Source organism: Heteronotia binoei, chromosome 3 (genome assembly GCF_032191835.1).
Source record: "Heteronotia binoei isolate CCM8104 ecotype False Entrance Well chromosome 3, APGP_CSIRO_Hbin_v1, whole genome shotgun sequence".
Classification (NCBI taxonomy): Eukaryota; Metazoa; Chordata; class Lepidosauria; order Squamata; family Gekkonidae; genus Heteronotia; species Heteronotia binoei.
Genome location: NC_083225.1, coordinates 25,913,959 through 25,930,915, shown reverse-complemented (window position 1 = coordinate 25,930,915; position 16,957 = coordinate 25,913,959). Strand labels below are relative to the sequence as shown.

Genomic DNA, 16,957 nt, shown 5'->3' with positions numbered 1-16,957 from the left:
AATTCTTCTTCTTCTTAGAAACCACAGCAGAAAGTGTGCAGACCAGTGCCATCCATGCTTATTCAGAAGTACTCCCGACTGATTTCAGTGGAACAGTAGAACTTAGTCCCCAGTCAAGAAGGCCTAATGAAGTGTTCATAGTGAAAGCAGTAGTGATTTGTTAAATACAAACATTTAATGACTATCTAATCTCGTTCCCTTCCCCCCCACGTTTGGTTTGAACTCAGAACTGTTTTGGGTTCTGTTCACAGGATGTCCGTAGGCAGCAGGGGGGAAAAGATGCAAAGAAGTACAGCATTTATTCTGAAAAGCGCACCCAGAGCTTCCAGTCAAGCAAGGAGAAGAAGAGACTGGATTTATACCCCGCTCTTCACATGGAGTCTCAGAGCGGCTTACAATCTCCTTTCCCTTCCTCTCCCCAGAGGACACCTTGTAAGGTAGGTGGGGCTGAGAGAACTCTTTTGAGAACCACTCCTGAGATAGCTCTTTCAAGAATTGTGACTGACCCAAGGTCACTCCAGCAGCTGCATGTGGAGGAGTGGGGAATCAAACCCAGTTCTCCCAGATAAAAGACCACGCACTTAACCACTACACCAAACTGGCTCTCATTGTGGCAGTCAAAAAAGCATTGTGGCAGCCAAAGAAGAGACAAGAAACTTTCTAGGAAAATGTGGCACCATTTTCCCTCAACCAGAGAAAGCCTGCAACTGCAGGCAGGATGTGCGTCCATCTGTTCCTCATAAATAACCTACAGCAGCAGCCATTTGAGAGGATCGGGCACTTTTTCTACTGTGGGGATCCAATGAGCTGAAACAGGACATCTATTTTCTGTCATTTGTTGTGAAGAGCAACACCTAGCCATTTTAAGAATGCTTTTAGGTTAATTTGTTTTTGGCAGTGGTCCAGTAGGTAAACTTTCAACAGGGAAATCCAGCAAAGACAACAAGGCTTATTTGCTAGAAACAGCAATACAGATTTAACCAGCACCCCCTACACCCTTTAAATTATTCAAGATTTCACCCATGCAGAAGTTTTAATACTGGGAGGCTGCCATAGAAACTGTGCTGTCTGATGGGAAAACCCAGCAGCCAGACCTTCTACAGAGCCTCTTTTTCTGCCTAGTGTGTTTTAATCCTAACCTTCACCAAGGGACAAAGGGCCACAAACATGGCTCTCTCTGTGCCCCATTACACTGCATGGCCAGGCCAAAAGAGTGCTGAAGCCTAACCCTCCCTCCTTGGATAACAAAAGAATTTTGCTGATGAGAAGGACAGTGCACCTGTCACGACCCAAATGGGGGTGCCACCTGAAGCTTCCACCCCTGTTTCAAGCCATTCTCCTCAGAGCCTATTTGGACGCTGACTGGCTGAAACCAGCGCCAAGCATTCTAGGGATTGCAGGCTGTCTCTTCCTACTGAGACACAGGCCTCACAGACTCCCTAGGCCCACTAGGCCTCTGTCTCACAGCGCAGCACATATCATGACAGCACTTCTCAAGGCCTGCCCATGATGCCGCTGACAGGTGACTTGAAAAGCTGCGATTTCATCTGCCACAGCCCAGAATAAGAGCATCTTAATTGTGTCCAGCCAGCATACTTGAGCCACATTCAACAGGCCCATGAGAGGAATGGTTACCAGCTCTGGAGATATGGGGGTGGAGCCTGAGAAGGGCAGGGTTTGGAAAGGGGAGTAGAATGCCACAGAAGCCACCTTCCAAAGCAGCCATTTTCTTCAGGTGAACCAACCTGTTGCCTGATCAGCTGTACTCCCTGGAGATCGTAGTCACTACCTGGAGGTCGGCAACCCTTAAGGCAGGTACATATTTCCGCCTCAGATCTCTTTCAATTCCCCCCTTTTCTCTTTCACATTTCTCTTCAATACCCCTCTCTTTAAAAATCTTGATTTTTTCCTTTACCTTTCAAAAATCCCTCATTTCTATTAAAAAATGCCCTCTCTTTTAAAAAGGTTTTCTTATTTATTTAGACAAGGTATATGCTATCTCTCTAAAGAGCAGCTCACAGGCATCCTTGAAAAAAGCAGATTAACTCACAAAGGTCTTATTTTACTGGCCATATTAGGGAGAAGGTTAAAAAGGGGACACACCCCATAACAGACATACATCTGCACATATCTGCATGCACACAACTTCAAATGCCTCACTTTCCTACCCCAGCTATACATTTCCCAACTGGTTACTTCAGTGCAAGCTTATACATGGTGAAGGAAATGTTCCTCATCTCTACCAGCCTCACCCATGGTTCCTCAAGGGTCCCCCTCTTGAATAGCAAACTGGCTGCCTCCTGTACAGATGACACAATAAGGAAAACCAGGCTACCCCAAGACAAAATGTGGGAGTCTTTATCTCCATGGGGGTCTCTCCAGGTACGCAGAAAAGTACAACCACCAACTTTATCAAAAGGAAGGGGGGAATCCTCAAAACAGCTTTACGAGGGCTACATATACTCAAGAACGAGGAATGGGATATTTTTGAGAGGAGACAAGTTCAACGGAAAAGTGTGCATGGGGAAAAGATTAGTTCGGGGGGGGGGGGACAGAATGGGATTTATAAACTGTCACCCCCACTCAAGCAATGCCATGCTGCCACCTTCATCTATTTCATTCCTGATGTTAAAGAATTCTTTGAACATTGCAATTTGTAGGTTTGAGTTTTTACAAAATCTATCCAGTTATTTGTAAGCATTTTAAAACCTGAATCTGAGCATTTCTCTTTTTTTAAACGCTTCAGGCTGGACCCCCACAAGCTAAACTACATGGGATGCTGGGTGGGCAGTCATGATAACCCCCCTGGCGGGTGATTCAAAGATAACCAAAAACAGCTGATGGGAGGAGTAAAGCAATCTATACTACGCTCAAGGCGCTACAGAAAGGGGATTATAACTCCCTCCACTGCCAAACAGGCACAATAAGTAAAGTGTATCTGTCTTTACTCGGGTCTGGGTCTGAAAGCAGCCCAGTATATGTATGTGTGTGTGTGTTGGGGTGGGGGGAGAAGGATCAAACAGCAAAACACACTGTGGCAGATATCTCTGAAAGCTAGCCACCGCCTCACACAGGATTTTTCCATCCTCCTGTCGCAGTTTTAATTTCCCGCCTATTTCCACTGCACCGGGGTCTCCAATGGGAAATTAAGAACTAGGCTTGGAACCATCCAATGAAACAGGAGACGGTTTCTTTTTAAAAAGTGAATAAGGACAAATGCACAACTCGAGATGAGTATTAGCACTTCTGTTGAACCAGCCCTCAAAAGATAATTTTCTCTCAGCCTAAACATCCTCTCCACTCCTGTCCATTGTTAACTCCACCAGGGCAACCCCATTGGTGGATTCAGAGCACTGCTCTCATTGGCTGCTCTGTTGCTAGGGGACCTTTCTTGGCTTTACCTGTCACACTCACCTTCCTCAGTGTCATGGCCCCTATCTGTATTGAGCCCCCTGCAGCGGCTGCTTTTTATGATTCAATTACACATCAAGAGATCTGAGCAAGAATCCCCAACATCACATGCCACTTGATCCTTACTGTTGATGTTTAGAAGACAAGCTGAACCCAGAAAAGGTGAAGTTCTGTTAAGGTAAATGCCTACATCAAAGTTGAAGCATGCAGAGAACCAGAAAGCAAGTCAGATTAAAGAGGGTCCCATAAGGGGGAATCGGCAACTGATAAGAGATCAGAGAACTTTTCATCTCTCTTGGCTGCTTTGAAGTTTCCTTGGAGAAGGGAGGGGGGAACAGCAAAGTATGAAAAATTTATCTCCCTCACTATTTTGTTTGACCACTGCTTGCTTAAGGTCCTGTTAAAACAACATTTAAGTGATCCCATGATTTTTAACATACCTTTCCCCCAAAAAAATCCCCAATTTTATTTTAAAAATAAATTTCTGTGAGAAGGCAACAGAGCTTTGTATGACAGAGCTCTACACTCAGGCCCGTAGCTGCAGCTGGGGCATCTTAAAGAGACAAATGCCTGCTCCAAGCTGGCTGATGGGGTGGTGGAGGCCTCAAGAGCCACCCAATATGCGTGAAAGAGCCACATGTGGTTCCCAAGCCACAGTCTGGCTGCCCCTGCTTCAGCATAATGGTTTCTTTGACCAAACCAACTTAAGCATGTGCTTTCAAGACACATGCAATATCACATATCTTTTTTTCTAACATAAAAAACCACATCAGTTAACGAAGTTCATTACTGTTACCTTGCAGCCGCCTTCGTCAGAAGCTTCTTAATTTCATTAGCCTTACAGGTGCTCTTCCCATGGATAACCACAAACGCACTGCAGCCTTTCGGTGGCGGTTCATCAGCTGCAATCTAATATTTCAACAATTACACTCAACCCGGCTGGCTTAATTCTACTGCATCCTAACAGCAACGCACCTTCCTTTGATTAAAATAACTCATCAGCTGCTATCGCATTGTGCATCTAAGTGCTGAGTATGTGAGGAGAAAATAATGAAGAGATAAAAACCCTAGAAGCGTTTTATCCATCTGGAATTGCAGCATATCAAGTTTCTCAGGATTCTACCCATTACTAGTCGGTTGGGTTTTTTAGCTTCCGCTTTCTTGGACTTAGCCTCTCAACCCTGTGCATCCCTCAACTCTAGCCAAGATCACTAGTTCCCAGTGACAATTCAGTCTTAGAGACTACTGTCAGGACAGAACCTGGGTAGAGTTTACTAGCTACGTTGACTGAAGTGGACATCCAAGCCCAGCAGAAAAAGGCAAGAGTCCAGTAGCACCTTAAAGACTAACAAAATTTGTGGCTAAACAGCTCTGCTGCATAACCCTCCCTGATAAGCCAGATGAGTTGCTTCAATTTTACTTGGTCTGTGTTCACATCCAGAGACAGTAGAACTGTGCATACCAGAGAATACTAAAAGAAAGCATCAGAAGGAGTCCTTGCCTTTCATGACATGTTTGTTGGTCCTCCAGGGCAACTTTACAGGCTGCCTTTGAGGAGTGTCTGGGAACTTCAGTTGGTACAGAATACTACAGCCAGGTTGTTGATTGGAGTGAGTCACAGAGACCATATCTCTCCAGTCTCAGCCCATCTATATTGGCTCCCAGTTTGTTTCCTGGCACAATTCAAGGTCCTGATGTTGACCTTCAAAGGCCTATATGGTTTTGCTTATGAACCTGCCCAACCACTATATTCACCTGATTCAGGTGCCCCCATATTCTGAGATTAGGTGGGTGGCAACCAGGGAGAGGGCCTTCTTGGTCATGGCACCAAAGCTCTAGAACTGTCCCTCCAGGAAGATTTGTCTACAATAATACACAACATAGCAGTATGCAGTGGCCCTTAGCATTGCATACTACTATGTTGTGTAGTATTTTTGAGGCTGTTGGAACTCCAAGCTGTTTTTGGGAGGAGTGGGATATAAATGTACAGAAATAATCTCCCTTTTCACTGCACCCATTGTGGTTTTACAAGTGTATCAGTGTCTTACTCTCCTGTTACTCTTGAGAAAAGTCTTTGATACCAAAACAGGTCAATTTTACAATCCATTGAGAGTATGAGAATATCCTTTTTCATAAAGATTATTATATCCTTTGTACTTTGACATTTTGAGGACTATTGTTTCATTTGTTAGTGGACTCTGTATTTTTTGCATGCTTGTTGGTTTTGCATTTTTGACATTATACATTACATGCTTGTTATCTGACCAGTATACTTGCTATTGTTATAGATCGTTATAGACCAACATTTTTGTTCTATATAATATATTACTGCATATTCATCAGACTTGAGTGTGTTTCTCTGGGAAATTTTGTGATATTTTTCACTTGAGCCCAGGAAGGGTGCAGAATGGAGGCTTCAACCAAGAATGGTTAATTGGTAAAAATCCCTCTCTACTCTTGTGTGAGCTCCTTTTTCATCTGTGGAAGAACAATGAAGGACACTGGTTATTTCTGCTGATTTTTTCAAATTGTTGTGCCCTACACCTCCTCATCTGTTCCTGATGATCCATTGGCTCTCATGAGTGGCTTTTCAGAGGCTCTCGGGGCTGCAGGGGTATAGGAGAAAGAAGAGAGTATACCAGTTGCGGTACTTTGGATGAGCTCTTCTCCATGTGAAATATGACTTCTGCTCATAGAAGTGCTGATTTATGAGAGAGGGAAATCTCAAGATGTTTTTTCACACCCCTGAGAGTTGCTATTGAATGTCTGAATATTTTTACCAGCACTTGTCCAAGTGTTTTTGTAGAACACTTACTAACATCTACTTTCATTCGTAATTTTTTTGATCCAGCCCAAAGAATGAAAAAAACTGAAGAAGTGAACCATTCTAAACCTGGAGGATAGGTTAGGGCAGGGTTCCCCAACCCCCGGTCCATGGCCTGTTAGCAACTGGACCGTGGAGTGAGGCAGAGACCTTCATCTACTCCTTAATTAAAAATCCCCATGCGGGGGGCAGGGATGGGGTATGGGCTTGGGGGCAGCCTGGAACAGCAAAAACCCCAGCACCCTCACCCCTACTGGTTCGTGGAAAAATTGTCTTCCACAAAACTGGTCCCTGGTGCCAAAGGTTGGGGCCACTGGTTTAGAGTATAAGGTTTAAACCAGTCTACAAACAGTTAAGCATATCCAACCATTTGTTGACTTCACAGATCAGGACTTTCCCACTTTTTCTTCCCATTCAGTCCCCTGACATTTTGTTCCTGGGGGCCAGTAGAACGGAATAGAAAAAATTAGTTTCAGCTGTCAGTTGGGCACAGAGATAAGCTGGAACTCTTGACAGGTCTTGAACTCCGACTTTTAATATAACTTCTTTCTTCTAAAAAACAACCCCCTCTAACAGAGACAATCCTAAAAACGAGGCATGGCTGTTTTCCCTCTATGTGAGGGAAAATGTCTAGCTGTCTTTTCAGATGTGATTTCATCCCCCGTATCCTACAAGAGACACTGAAAATGGATCTTAAACTTGATTGATCCCTTCTTTATTCCTTTCACAGCAAGTAGAAGCTAACAAGTGAACTGCAAGATCCTGAATTTTTGAGAAAGTAAAATACTCTGGAGCACTCGCTAGCTTCTGTCATTGCAGTAGACACCATCTGAGGCTTCTTGCTGTTATTCTTGGCAAATTTTTGAGGATGAATAACACTCTATCAACAGCCTGAATCACCCAGATTAGCATAAACTTGGAAGCTAAGCAGGATAAGTACTTGGATGAGAGACCACCAAGGAAGTCAAGCTGCTACACTGAGGCAGGCAATGGCAAACCACCTCTGCTTATCCCTTGCCTTGAGAACCTCACTGATAGTTGCCATAAGTCAACTGTGACTTGATGACACTTAATTATTCTTATTCTTATCACATAATCGGGTGACATTCTCTTTGTGTCTAGTCTTACACAAGGCAGCAACACTGCCACAGACATTTACCAAACAAGTACAACATGGGGTTACTCTAAATGGCTAAGCTGGTTGTCTCCTCAGGATAAGCTGTAGCTGATGAGCATGACCAAGCAAGAAACAGGGTTTTTTGGTACTACGGCAAACTGTTTTGTGAAGACCCATCCATACCCATTCTGCATAAAAAGGGCTCACTGCTTGAAGACAAACACTATTGGAATTGTCTACAGCAGCCAGTACTTAAAACAGTTACACATGAAGCAGTTGTCAAACAGCTTATGAATGGTAGCCAATACTACAGGTATCTTTCATACTTAAATCCAGGGGTGGAATTCTAGCAGGAGCTCCTTTGCATATTAGGCCACACACCCCTGATGTAGCCAATCCTCCAAGAGCTTACAAGGCTCTTTTTTTGTAAGCTCTTGGAGGATTGGCTACATAAGGGAGTGTGGTCTAATATGCAAAGAAGCTCCTGCTAGAATTCCACCCCTGCTTAAATCCAAAATATACCCCACCCAGGATTACGTACCTGTTGAAACATCTGAACGGTTGGAGAGTGTGCTCGTAAAGCAAGAGAAAATTTCAGCAGGTTAATCTGTACATTTGACAGGAACTGCCCAGCTTTCTTCAAGATTAAGTCGTAATAGGACTGTTCAGAGACTGTATATTAAAAAAACAATAAATACAAGCAGATGTTAATATTTGGCCACAATGATGAAAAATGGTCAACACAACAACTGGATCTTGGCTACTAAAAAACACAGAAGCACAGAAGATGGTGAGGGGTCTGGAGACCAAGTCTTATGACGAAAGGTTGAAGGAGCTGGGCATGTTTAACCAAGAGAGGAGGTGGCTTAGAGGTGATATGATCACCATCTTCAAGTACTTGAAGGGCTGTCATATAGAGGATGGTGCTGAATTGTTTTCTGTGGCCCCAGAAGGTAGGACCAGAACCAATGGGTTGAAATTAAATCAAAAAAGTTTCCATCTCAACATTAGGAAGAACTTCTCGACTGTTAGAGCGGTTCCTCAGTGGAACAGGCTTCCTCAGGAGGTGGTGGGCTCTCATTCCTTGGAGGTTTTTAAACAGAGGCTAGATGGCCATCTAACAGCAATGAAGATCCTGTGAACTTAGGGGGGAGGTATTTGTGAGTTTCCTGCATTGTGCAGAGGGTTGGACTAGATTACCCTGGAGGTCCCCTCCAACTCTATGATTCTATGAAATATTTCCAGCTATTTAGGTACCCAGCATAGAAACAGATTATGAAATGCTGCTCACCAGAGAGGGATTGTACTAACTGACAAACATTACTAAAACATAAAATGTGCTTAAGTTTTGCTTTGCTAAGAGGTTGTTTGAGAGTCAGACATTATAAGGATAGCCATTAAACATCAACTGTTATAAAATGCATTGGACTCTAAATGGGGCACAACATAGGATGAAACAAGACATGTATTGTGAAATGGGTGGGGTCTCCTATACCTGACTTCCCTTCCTTGCAGCCCACTAGTGGGAGCCTGATTCAACCCGGAGTTTTGGTGTGGGGACGGAGAGACTCCATGCCATTTTCCTGAGTCGGGGGGGGGGGGTGTTATCTGTCCTATTTTGGAGTTGTCCATGCCTAGAATACTAATAAGGTTGTGAGGAAAATTAGTTGGTATGAGGGACCTAGCTTTCCAAGACGTCCATAAGATGGTCCATAAGAACAGAGGCTGAAGTAAACACAGGGATGGCCGTGACTGCACCAGTTACCTCTCTAGGGTTTCTGAGGGGCAGGGAGAATTTGCAGCAGCTGTTGATGCCAAAATTGGCTGCAAGACAACATGAAGAATGCAGAAAGACATTCTAGGAGTGCAGACACTTGACCCTACTCCCAACATCACCTCTCCGCGCCTCATCTGTTTCTAAAAGAGAGGCAGAGAGAACCAAAGAAGTACAAGACAGCTAACATAATGTTGTGTCACTTTATGAAGTGAAAGATGGCAAAAGACAAAAGGCCTGAAACATCGTGAACACAAACTGCTCCACTGAAGCAAAGGCAAAAGGAAAAACAGAGATTTGAAGGCAAAAAGAAAAACGGAGACCGGCTGGCAAAAAGAAAAACGGAGACCGGCTGGCTATTTGTTGAGTTAAAAGAAAAAAGCCCAGAAACTGGTACTAGAAGAATGGATAAACAAAGAACAGAAATCAGGCCCTTTCCCCACTGAGTGTTTAGGTGTATAATTTTGCTTCGCAAATAGCAATTATGGCTGCAATACTGACTGAACACCTGGGCAAGTCCTTAAGGACTAAAGATTGAGATGAGAATGCTGCCCTCACAACAACACAGTAAAAAGGTGTTGTACAAGAACTATGTTATCCCCACTATGCACAGAATGTTCTGGTTGTGAAAGACGGGAGTGGGGGGGTGGGGCTTGATTAATCAAGTCCAAAACTCCCCTCCTTCTAGTAGCATATCAAAAACATTAATGCAAACCCAAATGGTAGGAAGGAGACAGCTTCTCCGAATTCAGAATGTGCTAATATTCTTCAAGCTGTGCGGTGTTCATGGTTCAGAATCAGCCCAGGGCTATTTACTACAATGGCTTGGACCCAGGGATGTATAAGTAGAAATGTAAACAGAGTTAGTGCAGTTCTGTACAACATCTAGTGCTTTCTGTATCTCATAGTACCAAGAAATTCCCTGCACAAAACCTTGCACAACTGGGAAAATGGTTCGGGACAGGCTGTGTTTAATTTGGGACATGAGATTAGATTGTGGGTTCCCCCCACACACATATGAACATATGAAGCTGCCTTATACTAAATCAGACCCTTGGTCCATCAAGTCAGTATTGTCTACTCAGACTGGCAGCGGCTCTCCAGGGTCTCAAGCTGAGGTTTTTCACACCAGTTTGCCTGGACCTTTTTAGCTGGAGATGCCAGGGATTGAACCTGGGACCTTCTCCTTACCAAGTAGATGCTCTACCACTGAGCCACGCCCCTCCCCACTTCCTCCAGCACAATGACCCCAGCACATTTTCCAGTGAATCCAATCTATTAGTATATTTAATTCTTCCATGGCTGATGTCAGGAGGGAAGGTGGCACAATATAGCCCAATCTTGTCAGATCTCGGAAGCTGACCAGGGTCGCTTCTTGGAAGGGAGTCCACCAAGGATAACCCTGCAGAAGGAGGCAACGGCAAACCTCTTCTGTTTCTCACTGGCTCTGAAAGCCCCTTCTGAGGCTGATGTAAGTCATCTGCAGCTTGACAGCACATTACAAACAAAGGCATCAGACTTCTGGTTCAGTACTTGAAGGCACAGTTATCACAGAGTGACTGTGACATCAAGCCATGGCCTCCATATGAAAACAGCCATTACATATCAACACCAGAGGCAGAACTTCTATATCCCCTTGGACCCCTCTGTACTATAAAATACATAGTCAAACAGGTGGTTTTAGAGCATTGTCTAGTGTGGAGCTCCTGTTTTTCGGTTAGTAGTGTTTCCTTTTGTTTGTCTTCCAGACATTCACGGATTGGTTGCACAGGCTTCATTGCTCTCAGAATGTGGCTTCAGGGTTACTGTAGATGTAACAACTGCACATCTTTACACACACCACTACACATCCCTGCGCACACCACTAACATTGGAATAATGGAATAAAATGGAATAAAATGGAATAAAATAATAATGGAATAATGGAATAAAATGGAATAAAAATAAACGAATATCTCTAGATATCTCAATGAGATTGTAGAGTGTGTAGATAAAAATGGTCTCCTCCCCTCCCATCATCTTGCCCCCCTTTAAGATGTTAACGGTAAATACATTTAACATTTGTGAGTTATTTGTGAGTTTCCTGCATTGTGCAAGGGGTTGGACTAGATGCCCCTGGAGGTCCCTTCCAACTCTATGATTCTATATGCTGGAAAGAAATTTTTAAAAGGAAAACATCTCTGATAACTAAGAAGGAAATGCAGGATAATGTGTAGGAACAGGACATAGTATTTGCCTAAATACATAAATGGATATTGTAACAGAACCTATTAATAACACAACTTGGCCCTATTATTACACAAAGCAAAAGAGTATGCTGGGGAAGAAGGTTTTCAGGAAGCTTTCACTCATGTTCTGCATCCCAGAGAGGAGGGAGAGCAGTATATGAGCACAAAAAAATTAAGTTCCCACCCATAAAGAATAGAGGTTTGTTGTAACATCTGAATGCAGTCCCTGGTACTACGAGGTATGAGTTATGCCAAGACTGGCCACTGCAGACACAGCAAACATTTAAGTCACTTACCTCCTTTTTTATATATTGATAATTCTTTCACCGTTTCCAAAAACTGCCAGAATTGCTCGTTGCTTTCTTCGGCAATGAATTCACTGTTTAAAAGGTTCATAATTGTTAGTCCATTGAAAGAATTCACAATGCACACCTTTTTGAGGAAATCAAACCCGAAGAGTTATAACATTGGAATCTACCACAGAGCTCAAAGCAGAAACAAAAATCTTCAGAAAGCAATGTTAGCATTGCAGTGCTACTCCAAAGGAAACACATTAAGGTCCAGGGCCTGTCTACATGACTGAGGTGCACAGACAGAAATGGCAGAGACCCTCCCCCCGCCCTTCCATGCCAGTTTCCTGGCTTCAAATGACCCCAAATGGGTGCTATTTGGCTAGTTGTGGAAATGTAACATTACCTCATCAATACACATACAGCCCTCAGTGGGACAAAAAATGGCTCCCTGGAGTTGTTTTGGGTGAGAAAACTGGTGCATTAGTAAGGTCTAAGTCGGGGTGCAGTTCAGGGGCCGAATCAGGTCCCTGGAGGGCTTCTATCAGGCCCCCAAGCAACTAGCTGTCATCTGCTTCCTCTCTGTATCTTGCTTCCTTCTGCATAACAAGGCTTGCTCAACTGCACAGGAGCTACAGAGCAAAACCTCTATTTTCTTCATTGGCTGAGGCTCCTCCATTGGGGAGGAAGGGGGGAAGAATATCTTGCTTTGCCAGGCTCTTTCAATTGCACAGCAGAGTTACTGAGCCAAGCCTCTCTTCCTTCTATTGGCTAAGCCCCCCCCCCAGTTCCCTGGGTAAGAAAGGAAAGAGCCAGAGCTTCCTTTGTCCAGTTCACTGGATCCCATGGGAGAAATTAAAAGAAAGCATCTTTAAGACCAATGAGTGCTAACGTTTTAAGCAGGTTTTAAGTTTTTAAAAAACATATATTTGTATTCTTTATAAAATTTATATTTCAGCTACCTAATATTAAATAGGTACACACATGGCCTGGCCCGACATGGCCCGGCCAAACAAGGTCTCATTTATGTCAGATTTGGCCCTCATAACAAATTAGTTCGACACCCCTTACCCTTTCTCTTTGTGTCCCTAATTTCAATTGCGCCCATGCAGGTGGGAAGCAAAGAACTTCACACAGAGAGCTTCTGATACAAGGCAATAGGTGCATAAAATGGCTACCATGGTGGAGCCAGACACACACACACGCAGGAAGCCCACGTGTAGGGGGAAATAGACGCCATTTTTAAAAATGCACTGGGAAGGAGGAGTCAGAGAAAGAATAAGACTAATATGGTGGTAGCTGTCATTAAGGAGTTTTTTAAAAATATGCACAGCCAATCAGATCTCCAATGGCAAAACCGATGCCCTGCTGGGCTAAAGCACCATGCATTCTCTAAAAGCACTTTTTGGGAACCAGAAAAGGTGTTGGAAGGTGCCATGAGCTCACAAGTGCCATGCTGGGGATCCCTGTTCTACTGAAATCAAAGGACTCGTGACCCACAAATATATTGGGTATTAAGTCATCAGTTGCTTAGATGACAAGTTCAACTGATGGGAAACGTATTTAACAAGTCTACTATTATCATCCACCCATATAAAATTAACTCTGTTGGCTATGAGCTCAGCAGACAGGACTGCATGCCTAAAATGAGTACATCAAACCAAGGGCAAAAAGAAGAGAAGCAAGCTAAGACATCTCATTCTCAAACAAATATAGCACTTCCAAAAATTGATGGCACAAAGATCACCAAGGAAAAACTCTTGCATCTTTTAAAACAAGTAATGAACAATATCAAGATTTTTTTTGGGGAGGGTGTGTGTTTTGTTTTCTTACCTAACTGATTCTATACCAGGGGTGGCCAATGGTAGCTCTCCAGATGTTTTTTGCCTACTACTCCCATCAGCCTCAGCCATTGGCCATGCTGGCTGGGGCTGATGGGAGTTGTAGGCAAAAAACATCTGGAGAGCTACCTTTGGCCACCCCTGTTCTATACTATTCCTCAAAACAAGTAGTGTTAAATACTTGTTATATAATTACTTTGTAGTCTCCTGATTGGGTTAAATTAGAGACTGTGTGTTTCTATAAAAAAAAAGAAAGAAATGTGTGAGCACATGAAAGCTTATATCTTGAATAAAAATGTGTTGGTCTTAAAAGGTGGCACATAGGACTCAAACTTTGTTATAATTCTCGCACACAATTTTTAGAACTTCTAACTGAATTTTTTCTTCCTTTTATGAAAGGAATATGAATAGCTAGGCAATGTCTTCAACCCAACAGCGGACTTTTATGGCACAGCCTCGGAAGACGGACTGGCTTATTTATTGCTGAGACATTGCTTGAATTCAAACGCAACTATTTTGGGGGTTGTGGGAGTGACCACAGGATACCAAACTGAACTCCACTGAAACAGTCTCTGGCTGAGCACAAGAGATTACTTTTATTCTTTTTAAATCCTGTCGCTCACTCCAGTTTGTTTTTTTACTTTTGGTGACAGTAGATCCAGGCGTGTAGCCATGTTGGTCTGAAGCAGCAGAGCACAGTGTATTAATTCAAGGTATAAGCTTTTGTGTAAGGAACCTTGTTGATCTTAAAAGTGCCCCTGGATCAGGAGTGGCAAAACTGCGGCTTGGAAGCCACATGTGGCTCTTTCACACATATTGTGTAGCTCTTGGAACCTCCACTGCCCCGTCAGTTGGCTTGGAGAAAGCATTTGCCTCTTTAAATCACTTCTCCAAGCCAAGCCAGTTTGGAAAATGCATTTAAAGTTTAAGTGGCTTTCTTTCCAACCCTCCCTCCTTCCTCATCTGCCTGCCTGCCTTCCTTCCTTCCGGCTCTCAAACCTCTCTGATGTTCATGCCTTGAGGCTCTCAAACCTCTGACATTTTTTCTATGTGGCTCTTATGTCAAGCAAGTTTGGCCATTCCTGTCCTGGACTCTTACTTTGTTTGGGTTTTTTTGCTAATCGTGTCAGAATTGTTTTAACAGGACAGAGGGTATTGGAAAGAAAGAGAAAATACACACAAAGAAAGCAAAAACACATGTATTTAAAATTAAATAATTGGTCAAACTCTCAAGTATTCAGGATAATAAGCATTTTCACATGCTATCATGTCATTGGCACAGATGACCATGTACAATTAAGCACTTATCAGTTCAGTCATATGTCAGCTACTGGGGTATCTCTACACGGGACTGCAATGTATGTATAGCATGTCACCTGACACCTTATGTCACTTAAGTCATAAGACATGGGGCTACTGGAAGCAAAATGCCACAGACGTGGTCACAGATCATGTAAGAAATATGCTTCTAGTCAAGCACTTTTCCTTCTTTGTTGGAATGTCTTATTGAAGGACATCCTTCAACAGGGGGTTGGACTAGATGATCCCGGAGGTCCCTTCCAACTCTATGATCCACACACTACTTCAAATTATATAAATGTATGACAAAAGGGTTGAGAAACAAAAGTCAGGGGCATCAAACTAAAGTTTTTAAAAGCACCAAACTAAAGTTTTTAAAAGTACCCTGGAACAAACCTTTAAACTTCAACGGGAGTTCAAAGAAACAACTCCTACACCAAGGGAGGGGCATGCATGTGCGAATATCCTCAGACAACAAATTTAACATCACATTTTACTTCTGCAACCCATGTGGGTACCGCTCAGATTATGCCCTGTCTCCCCATAGGGGCTTGGAGCTCCATAGGGGACATTCATTGTCCACTCCCTGACAGTGCAGTCCCCAACCAGTTCATACTAAGAAAGGAGTAACTGTTCAGGATTGCACTGTGCTCAGCCCAACAACCACACTTACAAGGAACTCCTCATATCCTAAACCCCTTCCTAGCCCCCACCACCTGCTGTTCTGGCAAAGCAACTCCCTTCTCTCTTCCTCGGAAGCAAGAGACACGCCCCCAGATCCCCGCACACCTTGACTCTTCTCATCCCGCCTTTGCACTTGGAGGAAGAAAGTGGTTTGCAACCTCCCTTCAGAGAGCCAGTGCAAAGCAGGCTCGTTGGTTTGCACCCTCCCCACTAAGTGCTGGGGTTTGTGGAGCAACAGATATCCTTTCTAGGGCAAAGCAGAGTCCAGTAGCACCTTTAAGACCAACAAAGTTTTATTCAGAATGGAAGCTTTCGTGGGCTCTAAGCACACTTCATAAAACGGTAGGATGGAATGGCAAGCAGTCCTAAATATAGAGAAAGTGGGCAGTGAATCAGCATGCAAAACCATGAAGATGCCCCTTAGCAGATTAAAAAGAATCACAAGTTTGCCATTCCATCCTACTGTCTGATAGAGTGTGCTTAGAGTACACGAAAGCTTCCATTCTGAATAAAACTGTGTTGGTCTTAAACGTGCCTCTGGACTCTGCTTTGTTCTACTGCTTCAGACCAACACGGCTGCCCACCTGGATCTATCTTCTTTCTAGGGGTCCACCTGCGGAGTCCCCCCTCCTCCTCTCTAGCCCGGGGAGAAATCATATGAACATATGAAACTGCCTTATACTGAACCAGACCCTGGGTCCATCAAAGTCAGTGTTGTCTACTCAGACTGGCAGCGGCTCTCCAGGGTCTCAAGCTGAGGTTTTTCACGCCTCTTTGCCTGGACCCTTTTGAGCTGGAGATGCCGGGGACTGAACCTGGGACCTTCTGCTTATGCTCTACCACTGAGCCACAGTCCTTCCCCTAGATCCTATCCCCGCACTCGCACGCACCTTGCCTCCAGCAGCAGCGGCGTCGCCGGTCTCTTCGCCGCCAGCCGTGCGGTCACCCTTTTGCGCGGGGAGCTCCAGATCCCGCGCGGGGAGACGGACAGCAGGAGCAGCAGCCCGGCCAAGAGAGCCGCCGGCACGAGCCCCGCCATGACCCCCTTCCTGGAGATGCCGGGGAGACGCTGCCACGCAAAGCTGCTTCCAAGGGAAGGCTACAGCTCCGCCCCCTCCCCTCGGTCCATCCAATGGCGGCGCTCTCCCGCTTCCAGCGCCCGCCTCGTTCTCTTCAAGGTCCCGCGGCACGGCTCTCCCCATTGGTCAAAGCCGCGTTCCAATCCGGGCCGGCAACGACAGCGACTGCTGCCTCGGCGGAGTTCTCAAGATTCTGAACTTGGGACATGGGAGGAAGCGAAGGGGGCGTGGCCTGGATAAATAGGCGGGGCTTCGGTCCCTCTTGGGGGGGGGAGCGCTGGGAAACGGGGGGGGGGGGTTCCCGGAGCTCGTGGGTAATGGACCAAGCCATTGGGAAGGAGAGTTTTCACTTCCCTCCGTTTCATCAGCTGGTTAATGGTTTTCTTGGTGGCATGAATGATGCCTGATCT

At 44.5% G+C, this 16,957-nt stretch overlaps 1 protein-coding gene across 2 annotated transcripts in view; it reads right to left on the bottom strand.

The window, feature by feature from the left end:
• The window catches only part of UGGT2 (UDP-glucose glycoprotein glucosyltransferase 2), a 137,298-nt gene extending 120,680 nt beyond the window's left edge, over positions 1 to 16,618 (bottom strand). For both annotated transcript variants that reach the window (XM_060233610.1, XM_060233611.1), the window contains exons 1-4: positions 16,359 to 16,618; positions 11,651 to 11,733; positions 7,894 to 8,024; positions 4,208 to 4,320 (exon numbers count right to left, since the gene is read on the bottom strand). In XM_060233610.1, the coding sequence (XP_060089593.1) occupies positions 4,208 to 4,320; positions 7,894 to 8,024; positions 11,651 to 11,733; positions 16,359 to 16,507 (476 nt within the window). In that variant the 5' untranslated portion in view covers positions 16,508 to 16,618. The remainder of the gene's footprint in view (positions 1 to 4,207; positions 4,321 to 7,893; positions 8,025 to 11,650; positions 11,734 to 16,358) is intronic.
• Between the last annotated feature and the right edge of the window lie 339 nt (positions 16,619 to 16,957).